This window comes from Rhinatrema bivittatum, chromosome 7, assembly GCF_901001135.1.
Source record: "Rhinatrema bivittatum chromosome 7, aRhiBiv1.1, whole genome shotgun sequence".
Lineage (NCBI taxonomy): Eukaryota > Metazoa > Chordata > Amphibia > Gymnophiona > Rhinatrematidae > Rhinatrema > Rhinatrema bivittatum.
The window spans coordinates 202,100,375-202,113,309 of record NC_042621.1 but is presented as its reverse complement, the minus strand read 5'-3'; the positions used below and the strand labels follow the sequence as shown (position 1 = coordinate 202,113,309).

Here is a 12,935-nt window from a genome sequence, read left to right as displayed (position 1 = left end):
TTGAACATTTTCTAACTTTAGAAATATTTTTAAAAATATATATAAACATTTTACTAACTTTTAATGTACTATGTGCATCTCTACTGTTTCTTCTAATATTTTTCCTTTTCTATGTTCTCATTTTTATGTTTTCATTTTTCATTCCTTCTCCATCCCTATGTATTTCCTTTTCTCTCACACCCCTTTCAAGCTAAAGATTTTATCCCCTTCTCAAAAATGCCTTTACCTTCCCAGTTCCCCCTCTTGTCCCACCTCTTCTCCCTTTTTTAATCCCTCTACTCTCCTCATCCCTGTTAGGAATCTGTTAGGAAAGCTCTCTGTTAGAGCTGGGAGTTAGCAATCTGTGATAAATCTGCTGTTAGACTGCGGAGTAGCAATCTGTTCTTATTGGCTCCTAAAGAAGGAGGAGTCAGCAATCTGATATAGTTGTGGGTGGATCCCTGGGCCGGTGGCAGATGACCACGCCCCTGGGAGGATATCCCAAGAGGGACCACCGGCTAGGCTTGAGTATGGAGACAGACACACATTAGTTCTTTTTTTAAACAGGTTTTTGAAACCACCAGAGGTGGCAGTAGTGAGCTGATATGCCCCTCAGGTACTGGAACAGTGATCCAGGATGGCTGAGCTGTTGAGAAACTGTAGAAAGTGAGTAGGCAGAGTAGGCAGAGTTCATGAACAGAACTAGATGACAAAACTCACATAAGGTCTCAAGGAAGCTCAGGTGCTGGAAAGGTTTAGGCCCTCGAAGAGCGAGTAGTGGTTCCAGGGAAAGCTCTGAGAGAGCGATGGTAACTCACAATTGTTTGTAGCAGCGATAGCTTCCAAGCAGTAGAGAATCTTCAGAGTGTCCAGGAATATGGGCCCTCGAGGAGTGAGTATCAGTTCCTATCTGTAATCTGAAAGAAAAGAAAAAGAGCGAGCCCCCCGAGGAGCAGGTACCTCTGGTAAGTCTGAGGAGTTAGAGTAGATGATTGAGGGGTTAAAGGGGCACTTAGAGACGATAAGGCCATCGCAGAAAGATTAAATGATTTCTTTGCTTCGGTGTTTACTGAAGAGGATGTTGGGGAGGTACCTGTAATGGAGAAGGTTTTCATAGGTAATGATTCAGATGGACAGAATCAAATCACGGTGAACCTAGAAGATGTGGCAGGCCTGATTGACAAACTTAAGAGTTGTAAATCACCTGGACCGGATGGTATACACCCCAGAGTTCTAAAGGAACTAAAAAATGAAATTTCAGACCTATTAGTAAAAATTTGTAACCTATCATTAAAATCATCCATTGTACCTGAAGACTGGAGGATAGCAAATGAAACCCCAATATTTAAAAAGGGCTCCAGGGGTGATCCGGGAAACTACAGACCGGTTAGCCTAACTTCAGTGCCAGGAAAAATAGTGGAAAGTGTTCTAAACATCAAAATAACAGAACATATAGAAAGACATGGTTTAATGGAACAAAGTCAGCATGGCTTTACCCAGGGCAAGTCTTGCCTCACAAATCTGCTTCACTTTTTTGAAGGAGTTAATAAACATGTGGATAAAGGTGAACCGGTAGATGTAGTATACTTGGATTTTCAGAAGGCGTTTGACAAAGTTCCTCATGAGAGGCTTCTAGGAAAAGTAAAAAGTCATGGGATAGGTGGCAATGTCCTTTCGTGGATTGCAAACTGGCTAAATGACAGGAAACAGAGAGTAGGATTACATGGACAATTTTCTCAGTGGAACGGAATAGACAGTGGAGTGCCTCAGGGATCTGTATTGGGACCCTTACTTTTCAATATATTTATAAATGATCTGGAAAGAAATACGACGAGTGAGATAATCAAATTTGCAGATGACACAAAATTGTTCAGAGTAGTTAAATCACAAGCAGATTGTGATAAATTGCAGGAAGACCTTGCGAGACTGGAAAATTGGGCATCCAAATGGCAGATGAAATTTAATGTGGACAAGTGCAAGGTGATGCATATAGGGAAAAATAACCCATGCTATAATTACACAATGTTGGGTTCCATATTAGGTGCTACAACCCAAGAAAGAGATCTAGGTGTCATAGTGGATAACACATTGAAATCGTCGGTTCACTGTGCTGCGGCAGTCAAAAAAGCAAACAGAATGTTGGGAATTATTAGAAAGGGAATGGTGAATAAAACGGAAAATGTCATAATGCCTCTGTATCGCTCCATGGTGAGGCCACACCTTGAATACTGTGTACAATTCTGGTCACCGCATCTCAAAAAATATATAATTGCGATGGAGAAGGTACAGAGAAGGGCTACAAAAATGATATGGGGAATGGAACAGCTCCCCTATGAGGAAAGACTAAAGAGGTTAGGACTTTTCATCTTGGAGAAGAGACGGCTGAGGGGGGATATGATAGAGATGTTTAAAATTATGAGAGGTCTAGAATGGGTAGATGTGAATCGGTTATTTACTCTTTTGGATAGTAGAAAGCCTAGGGGGCACTCCATGAAGTTAGCATGGGGCACATTTAAAACTAATCGGAGAAAGTTCTTTTTTACTCAACGCACAATTAAACTCTGGAATTTGTTGCCAGAGGATGTGGTTAGTGCAGTTAGTATAGCGAACAAAAGTACGCTGGATTTTATAAGATACGCGCGTAGCCGCGCGTATCTTATAAAATCCAGGGGGTGCACATTTGTGCAACCTGCGCGTACCAAGCCCAGCGCGCGCTGCCTGTTCCCTCCGAGGCCACTCCGATTTCGGAGCGGCCTCAGAGGGAACTTTCCTTCGCCCTCCCCCCACCTTCCCCTACCTAACCCACCCCCCCGGCTCTATCTAAACCCACCCCCTACCTTTGTTGGCAAAGTTACGCCTGCTGAAAGCAGGCGTAACTTTGCGCGCGCCGGTCGGCAGCCCCGCTCCGTCCTCCGGTCCCGGGGGCTGGTCCGGAGGCCTCGACCACACCCCCAGGCCGGCGCCACACCCCCGGGCCCGCCCCCGAAACGCCGCGTCGTTTCGGGAACGCCCCCTCCCGCCCCTTTTCGAAAGCCCTGGGACTTACGCGCACCGGCGGCCTATGCAAAATAGGCGCGCGAGGACCCTGCTTGCGTAAATCCGGTAGGATTTACACGCGCAGGCCTTTTAAAATCCGCCCCTTAGAGAATAGCCACTGCCATTAGCAATGGTAACATGGAATACACTTAGTTTTTGGGTACTTGCCAGGTTCTTATGGCCTGGATTGGCCACTGTTGGAAACAGGATGCTGGGCTTGATGGACCCTTGGTCTGACCCAGTATGGCATTTTCTTATGTTCTTATGTTCCCACAGCGTACAGGCCCAAGACAAGGCCCTTCCATCAAGGTAAGATAGAATGTATGTAGTCTTGGCATAGGCCCTGGGGAAGTGAGAAGGCTGTAATGCGAAGTGCATGCAGCACTGATTTAGAAAACCTCTAGTCCTTTGAATCTCTCCAGAGAAACGAACTGGAGCAGCCAGAGGTACAGTTATCTTTAAAGTTACTTCAGGTAACTGACCTTCATTACGGGAAGTAGCGCCTTGATTCTTCTCTGCGTGTAGCTGATGGTACGCAGAAGTGAGTTTCTCCAATGCTTCTTGTTGTTCAGCAATGTGCAGGGCCAGGCCCAGTACAGCCTGCAGGGCATTGAGCTGTGCCGGATCCATGGAGTTAGCAATCTGTTATTTTTGTAGGGTTTGGGTGGACCCTTGGACACTGTGGCAGCTGACCACGCCCATGGGGGGAAGTCCCATGAGGGGCCACAGGTCAGGCTCAGCTCCGGACATACAAACACAGATTATATATTTTATTAGACAGTTTATGAAGCCACCAGAGGTGGCGGTAGTGAGTAGAAGATGGAGCCCGGCTGAGCTAGTATTCCTCAGTGCGCTGGAACAGCGGCTTCTCCAGTAGCAGTGCTGTAGGAAGAACAACTGAGAAAATGAGTACACTGAGATATTCACAGAATCCCTAGTATGGAGAAGCCCCGAGATAGGGAGAGCTGGCCCTTAAAGGAACGAGTACCAGATCCCTGGGCACAGAGACTCGTGGCAAGTACTCACGCAGCGGTTCTCCGTGGAAGAAGGCACTGGTGCTGGAACGGAGGCAGGCCCTCGAGGAACAAGTACCTTGTTCTAGGGAAACAGCTCTGAGGCGTAGATGGTAGTGGTACTCACAGATGGTGTCTGTAGTGAATTCTTCCAAGTAGAAGAGGAGATGGACCCAGGCAGCGAGTAGGGAACATGGGCCCTCGAGGAGCGAGTACCAGTTCCTGATAGCGACCTGAAAGAAGCAGAGAGGTCCCCGAGGAGCAGGTACCTCGTTAACAGCAAAGAGTCCAAATAGAAGTTGGAGGCAGTGTAGCTGGGTACGGAGAGCAAATCCCATCTGTAGGAAATCCTTTGCTAACTCAAAGGCTAGCAATAAACAACAGGCTTAAATATCTGGGCAGCGTGACATCATCAGAGGGGGACGCCCCTGAGGTTCGCGCCAAAGAGGAAATAAGAATGAGGGCCGCGCGGCATGCATGCCCTAAGGTACCTGAGGACCATGGCGGGAGACAGCGCCCAAGCCGGTCCAGGGACGCCGGAGAAGATGGCAGGTAGATACCGTGGCAGCCAGACGTCCACAGGGAGCAGGAGTCGCCGCAGAAAAAGAAAGGTAGGCGGAGTGAAGCCGTCGGGCCGCGACGGTTGCAACAGCTTCCTGGTAGAGAGGTTTCTCTTCTTAGCCTTGCAGTTAGTCTTTTGAGACTTGGTACATTTGGGCTTCTTTGTTTTAAAAGGTTCAGGAGGCCCCTGTTGATTGGTTCTCTTTCTTTTAACAGCTCTTCTAATAACCACTAATCCTGACCCCCTCCTGCTCTGTGTTATTGTTCATTTTATTCAGAGCATCTGTTGTGACATGATCCATAACATCTTTGGCGATGTTTTTTGCTGCACTTTTCATGTGCAGTTTAACAATCTCAAAACCCCTTCTCAAAAGAGGTATTGCTGTACTAAAGAGACTATGAAACACACCGTCTATCCCCGCCCCATAATACACCGAAGGACCTTGACCAGCCTAAGCTGCATAATAATTTCTGTATGTGTCAGGATCCCTATAGTCTTTAACCACAACCATTTTAAAAAATAGCTTTCCAGGGTCGCAGGTGTAGCTTAAGGATCACTTTCCCATAGCAAAATGAGATGTGTTGGTTCTGGTCTTGTCTTTATTTCAAACGTTATGGTGTCGAGGGTTGACTTTCAGTAATTCTTCAGGATAAAAAAAACCTTGAACGGCTTCCTCACCATAATCTTGTATCTTGTACACTGTTTTCTGCTCCTTGTTTAAGACATTAGTTATTATAAATATCTCATCTCTCCATGTTTGTTCATAACCTTTTTCAAATTTCCCTTTAGTTTTTGACAGTCTAACATGCTCCCCCTTTTTAAAAAATGGCTTAGCAGGTTCATGTTTGTTGTTATTGCCATAGATTACTTTCCAGGACCGCAGAGTTCGAGGCTGTTACATCGATGGGACAGGCCTGTATTGTGCTGTGAAAGCTGTGGTTATAACTATTCACAAAAGCCTGAAGCACATCTTCATACTGAAAAGTGTTATGCAATGTAAAATATTGCCACATTTGGATTTTAAAGTCCTGTTAAATCTCTCCACAACCGCTGCCTTAACATCGTTATTGGTCACAAAATGATGAATACCTCTGTATTTTAACAAATTCTTCACAGAGCTATGTAAAATGTTTGCATTTTATTGGGAACACGGCCACCTTTAAATATATTTTCAAATGCCTTGGCCACTTCACAGCTTGTTTTTGTTTTTAGGCTCACAGCCTATACGTATTTTCATAAAACATCTATCACCGCTGTTAAAACTGGACAAGGCAGTCAGATTGACCAGATCAGCCTGCCGTTGTGCATCCACATCTGACACTATGGTTTTGTTTCTTTCAAAATGTGCAACGAACAAGCTTCTTGATCTGTAAGCCATTTAGGTTCTTGGTTTTCTGGTCACTGTTTCGTTACATGTTTTAGCAGCCTGAAAAAGAGGATTTATTCCACCACAACTTCCTATAACGCTGGTTCATAATTAATTTTATTTAAGAACTGCTTGTGCAAGGTTGTTTTGTATGGCTGTAAACACAGAGGTCTTTTTTTTAAAAGAAAATCTTTGTTTTATTCCCTTTTGTAGTCCCTAACCTCCAACAGGCAAACCCCTGTTAATTATCCTTTTAATGTACTACAAAAGATCTTCTCAAATTTCACTCTACAAGAATAGGGGCTATTGGGCATACATATCTACAGTAAGGGGAGGAGGGAAGGGGAGATTCTCCCTGCCATGTCACAGCTAGTAACTTTTAAAATAGAGGGGCTAGGAAAAAAAAAACCTGCTTCCAGCTCTGTCATCATTAAAAAGTGACAGGGGACATTTCTGATTACATTCTAGGGGGGGGGGGCACACTTTTTGGGTGTTGGTTGGGTTTGTGTTGTACTTCTGGTGAGATCATCAAAAAAAGGGCATTAATTCTGTTGTGATTAAAAAGCATCAGGGTCTTCTCTGATGACGTTCTAGGGGGCGTAATTTTTTGGGAGGGTGATGAGGGTTGGATGTCTGGTGATGTCATACCATTGACATCATAGGGGGTTTGGTTTGGGGTGGACATAGGAGGGGCCACTCCATTCACTTCTATGGGGTGGGAGGAGTGTGGGTGGTGGCCAGGAGCAGGAGGGGTGGGGTTTAGGGTGGAGGCTGCACCCATTAACTTCTATGGGAATGGGCAGGGCTTAGACCAGAAGTGAACGCTGATTGGCTGATGTCAGTTTTGAGTGACAGTGTACCCATAGACTACTTACCTTAAACAATCTGCCTGCACTGGAAAAAAACACAACAGTGTCAGATACAAGCAAAGTAAATTAATGAAAAATACTGCTTACCAACAACAATTCCATATGAGAAGAGTAGGAAATAGAGACTAGGTGCAAAACTGCTTAATATAAGACCTCCTGCCACCATCACACCACTGAAGATTGTTACAGGCCTTGCACCAAAAGAAGAAACCCAAGCGCTACACAGGGGACCTAAAAAAAAGAAACAAGGCTGTATTCTGCAGCTTAATAAACAGCACTTCCAGAATGGTCACATTTTCTTTAGACATTTGTTACAACATTCAGAATGATTCTTCTGTAGTCAGAGGGTTGCAATGCAATAAACCTTTTAGAACATTAGGCAGAGAGTGTTGTGGATCCAATTAGTTTAAGATCTAGGATTTATTTATTTTTCCTTTTATGTAACAGTTTTCTTGAGATTATTAATATTTTTTATTCTAAACTTTGTTCTTTATGTATTTCTGTTTGAGTCGTACTACCTTAAGTTGTGAAATTTAAAAATGAATAAATATTATAATATTTTAAAAAATCTTGAGCTGAACTATACTGAAATGACAAGGAAATATATAACATAATGAATCATTCAAGTCTTTCATGTTTTCTTAGTACAGTATGGAAATATGATTGTTAAATATATTGAATTGGAAAGGTTAAATACTTTAGAGGATAATTTTTAAAACCCACATATTGCTTGCAGGCTTGAGGTACTTTATTAAACCCCCCCCCCCCCCCAGCCCCTCCAGCACCCCCAGACCTACAAGCAAATTTTCAAAGAGAAATTCCCTGGGGGGTTCTGCTTTGAAAAACTGAGGGCCAGCAAAGTGCTCGCGGACTGTGCACAATTTTAAAGCAGGTTCAATGTCAGCACCATAGAGCATGTGCAGGGGTATCAAAATGACATGCCAGACCCTTCCCCTTTGCAGTGAAGGCAAAACAACTCACACTGTGAAACAGCAGAAGTGCTTTTACTCATAAATGGGGAGAGTAACATTCAGCCTCCAATTTTACCTGGATACTTGCATAGTTTCCTGAGTCAAATCATCTGAAAAATGTCCTCGGAATATATAACATCCTTGATGCATACAGCTGAAGATATGTTTGTTAGGTACTTGTGAAATTATTAGATTGTTGTAAAGGGTAACTGACGCCTGCAGTAATGTTATCTCCAATGCTGATTTTATATAATTAATCATTACAGCACTGTAGTAATCACACAATATTGCATACAGTGCTTAAATCATGGACCACTGGGCTGTGTGCTACACATTCTCTTATTTTCACATAACAGATTAATAGCACCATCTGCTGCTCATTATGAAATCTGCATAAATAAAAGTTGTTTTTTAGTAGTTTTATTTTCAGTATTTTGGGCAGAAGTTTTAGCTTGAGAGAGGAGCAGATATACTACAGAAAGCAGCTTGCTACTTGTCTCTTCCTCCCCGCTCAATGGAGAGAGAAGCTGGAAACAAATGGAGGCATTTTGGTGGGAAAAGCTGAGGACAAGCAGGGCTGTCTGCTTCCTCCTCCCAAAGGGACCAGAGAGAGACACCACCTACTATACTATTATAGTCACCTGCTCTACTGCCACCAAGGGAGAGACGAACCAGAAAAAGAGAAAGCTGCTTATCCCATCACTACTAAAGGAGAGAGAAGCCCGAGAAGTTTTCTAGGTTTATATATGTTGTATTCTAGGAATTCTCAAAACTGTCATGGTGACCCCACAACCAGTCAGGTTTTCAGGATATTCACAATTAATATGCATGAGATGTATTTGCATATACCATGTCTCCAAAACAGGCAAATGTATCTCATGCATATTCTTTGTGAATATCCTGAAAACCCAACTGGTTCTAGGATCATCAGGACAGGTCTGAGGATCCCTATTTTCCTTTCAGGGGGAAAGATTAGTCAATTAAGGTAGCTGAATTAATTAAATTACTAAAGTGTACAAAAAGTGTGGAATGCTCAGACCCTACATACAGCAACGCTGAACGTGCCGAGAATTGGATGACTGTTGCGAGCTCCTAGCTACAGTAAGGAGTTTAGGGGGTCTGGAAGGGATGGGAGGGGCACAGGGGTGGATTGGCCTATCGGGGGATCAGGCATCCCCCGGTAGGCCGGTGGCACTGGTCACATGGTTATCTTAGCTCCTGCTGAGGGATTGCCGCTGAACACAATGCAGCCCAAGGAGGGTGTCGGCGGGGCTGTGATGAAGCCCAACGTGAAGGAAGTGTCGGCGTGGCCTGAGGGAGGTCTCAGCCCAAAGAAAGGCCTACAGGCTCGGCAACAGGAAGAATCTGGTGGTTGCAGGGCCACTTTCTCCCACTTCCCCCTCCAGCAGTAAATAAGCAGTGGGCTCGGCCAAGGCCCAGAAGAAAGGACTCCTGATAGGTATGTGTGTATGAGAGAGAGAGAGCTTGCAAGTGTGCATGAGAGAGCCTGAATATGTGCATGAGAGAGAGCGCCTGCATGTGTGTATGAAAGAGAACTTGAATATATGCATGATAATGAGCCTGCTTAGGTGCATGAAAGGAAGAGAGTCTGCAAGTGTATGTGAAAGAGAACCTTAATATGTGCATAAGAGTGCCTGCATGTGCATGAGAGACAGCACCTACATGTTTGTATGAGAATACCTGCATGTGTGCATGAGACAGTGAGAGCATGCATGTGTCCATGAGAGAGAGAGAGCTTGCATGTGTCCATAAGAGAGAGAGAGAGAGAGGGGAAGCCTGCATGTGTGTGTATGAGAAACAGAATCTGTTTGTGTGTATGTGAGCCTGCATGAGTGTGAGAAAGAGAGTGCCTATATGTGTGAAGGAGAGAGAGAGGATAAAGATTGTGTGGCCTTCTTCACCCAAATCCACAACAATCTCTGGGAAATAAAAAATGCCAGGTATTTATTTATTTAATGGTATAGAGAGCTGGAGATGATTTAATTATTTATTATTTTCAAATTTTGGGGTGTTATTTCATTTGTCTGCTGTTTTGAAATATTTTATTGGTGTTTGGGAAATATTAGAACAAATTTGTGACTTTTTAAATCATTAGGGGCCCAATATTGAAAGATGGTCAGATATTACTTATGTAGCTAAATTACACAATATATTCAGCAGCATGGCTATCTCGCTGAATATACACATATATATTTGTACTTAGCCGTATCAGTTATAACCATCTAACGCAGCTGGTAAACTTATGCATCTAAGACAGAATATTGCTATTTAGTTGCATAAGTTATGCGGCTAAGTCGCTCGACTCACTGCCCACCCACAACTTATGCAATTAACTTTTTAGCCATATAAGGGACTTGTGCAGCTAAGCAGCAGCCACTAAATGTAAGCACATATTCAGCGGCCGCTACTTAACCACATAAGCCCTACTTATCCAGCTAAGTAGCGCTGACTGCACTTTAAATATTGGGCCCCCTATGTTTGTCAGTTGCTTTAATATATTCATTCTTTTCATGGTTTTAATATTATTTATTTATTTAAGTTTTTTCTATACCGGCATTCGTGAAAGGTATCACATCATGCCGGTTTACAATAAACAGGGGGGTGTGATAATAGGTTACAATAAAAGAACAAGTAACAGGTGCTAAGCGAAAATAATTGCAGTTACAATAAAACAGGGAAATGTACAACTAGGAGCAGAGAAAGGCGATAGGAATTTTTTTTTTTGTAATACAATTTTTATTGAGTGATCCTCAGACACAATATGAAACTTTGCCGATAACAGACAAGCAAACATAATACAGCAAACGATATTGATGACACAAATCACAGAACCATGAGGAAACACTCCTCAATTTTCCCCCTTCCAGATATCTATAACTGTGTCTAAGACATCTCTAGAGCCACCAGAATACATTTACCAAACTTTAACAGAATGCATTTACAGAATTAATGGGGTTTTCTAGGTTATCTCATTTGCAATGTTATAGTTTTCTGCATAAAGGTAATGACTGGAAGTTGGTTAGTGGTGAGTTGGGATTCATTCGGTGTCCGGAAAGGCCTTTTTAAATAGCCATGTTTTGAGTCTTTTCCTGAATGTTGGGAGGCAGGGTTCCTGCCGCAGATCCGGTGGGATGGAGTTCCATAGAGGAGGTCCTGCAGTGGAGAAAGCCCTGTCTCTGAAAGTTATATGGTGGGAGGTTTTGGAGTGAGGTACCTGTAGAGATTCTTTATAGTACTCTCTTATGGGTCTGGCGGAGGTATGTTTTCTGAAAGGGATTTGTAGATTAAGTGGAGCGTATTGGTGGATAGCTTTGTAGATAGTGGTAATGGACTTATATAAGATTCTATAATGAATTGGCAGCCAATGTAGGTCTTTGAGGATTGGAGAAATGTGATCTCTTCTCCGTGTATTTGTCAAAATTCTGGCTGCCGTGTTTTGAACCATCTGAAGAGGTTTAATATGCGATGATGGGAGACCTAATAATAAAGAGTTGCAATAGTCTAGCTTAGAGAAGATTATTGCTTGTAAGATTGATCTGTAGTCATGAGCGTGGAACAGTGGTTTTATTCTTTTTAGGACATGCAGTTTATGAAAGCAGTCCTTGGTGGTTTGGTTTATAAAAGCTTTTAGGTTTAGCCGATTATCAATGATCGCTCCTAGCTCTCTTACTTGCGCTATTTGTACGTTTGCTGGAGGATTTGTGGTGATGTTGTTGTTATCCGTGGATATGAAAAGGAGTTGTTCCGTTTTTTAAGAATTTAGGATTAAGTTCAGACTGGAGAGGAGGGAGTTGATTTCTCGAAGGCATGTTTCCCAGAGGTCTAGGGTTTTTTTGATGGATTCTTTAATGGGGATCACTATCTGGACATCGTCAGCATATAAATAGTGTTTTAGGTTCAGTTTGGTTAATAGCTGGCAGAGAGGGAGAAGGTAAATGTTAAAGAGTGTAGGTGAGAGGGATGAGCCCTGCGGGACTCCTAGAGAGGAAGGGTAGCGCTTAGATTCTTTTTTGTGTATTTTGACCTTGTAGCCTCTGTTTCCCAGGAATGTTTTGAACCAGGCCAGAGCCTTGCCTGTTATGCCGATGTTCGATAACTGGTTTAGGAGGATAGAGTGGTTAACAGTGTCAAAAGCGGCTGGGAGGTCCAAGAGGATCAATCAATAGGCGTGACCTTTATCGAGGCCCATGATGAGGTAATCTGTTAAGGATATGAGAAGAGATTCGGTACTTAATGATTTCCTGAAGCCATATTGCGAGGGGAAGAGAATTTTGTGATCTTCGAGGTAGACTGATAATTTAGAGTTAACTATGAATGTCTTATATCTCTTGGTGTTATTGCTTGATATTTTGTGAGAAGTGGATATGTTTCTGTTTTTCCATTGTTGCACTGCATAATACAGTTGGACTTGTTGTGGTTACCAGAGCATGTTTGTGAGCGAGAGAGAACAAGTGAGCCAATGAGCATATGTTTGAGCAAGAGGAGTATTTAAGCCAGTGGACCAGTGTGTGAGTATAAGAGAGAGCGATTGAGCTAGTGAGCATGTGTGTGAGCAAGAACAAGTCAGTGAACATGTGTGTGAGCATGTATATAAGAGAGCAATTGAGCCAGTGAGCAAAGAGCGTGAGTGTGAGACACAGTGGGCATATCTGTGAGGGAGAGCATGTGAGCCAGTGAGCACGTACGAGAGACAGCAAGTGATCTAGTGAGAATGTGTGTGAGAGAGAATATAAGGGAGTTTGTTTGAGAATGAACATTGTGTTAGACAGAGAAGAAAGTTTGTACATATTAGAGATGTGATTCGGCCGAACCTTTTGGTTCAGCCTTTGTTATCAGCCCACCGCAGGAAATTTCATTTCCCGTGGTTTGGGCCGGTTTTTTCAGCTGTCCCGAACCGCAAAAAAAACAAAACACCCCAATCCTTCAGATTTAATTAATTACAATCCCCCACCCCCTATAACTTGCCTAAAGTCCCTGGTGGTCCAGCGGGGGTCCTGGGAGCGATCTCCCGATCTCGGTCCGTCAGCTGCCAGTAAACAAAATGGCGCCAATGGCCCTTTGCCCTTACCATGTAACAGGGGCTATCAGTGCCATTGGCTGGCCTCTGTCACATGGTAG

At 43.4% G+C, this 12,935-nt stretch overlaps 1 protein-coding gene across 3 annotated transcripts in view; it reads right to left on the bottom strand.

Annotated features, from left to right (window-relative positions):
* SLC16A9 (solute carrier family 16 member 9) overlaps positions 1-12,935 on the bottom strand; it is a 140,848-nt gene that overhangs the window by 44,900 nt on the left and 83,013 nt on the right. For all 3 annotated transcript variants that reach the window (XM_029609760.1, XM_029609758.1, XM_029609759.1), the window contains exon 3: positions 6,913-7,056. In XM_029609760.1, coding sequence (XP_029465620.1) covers positions 6,913-7,056 — 144 coding nt within the window. The remainder of the gene's footprint in view (positions 1-6,912; positions 7,057-12,935) is intronic.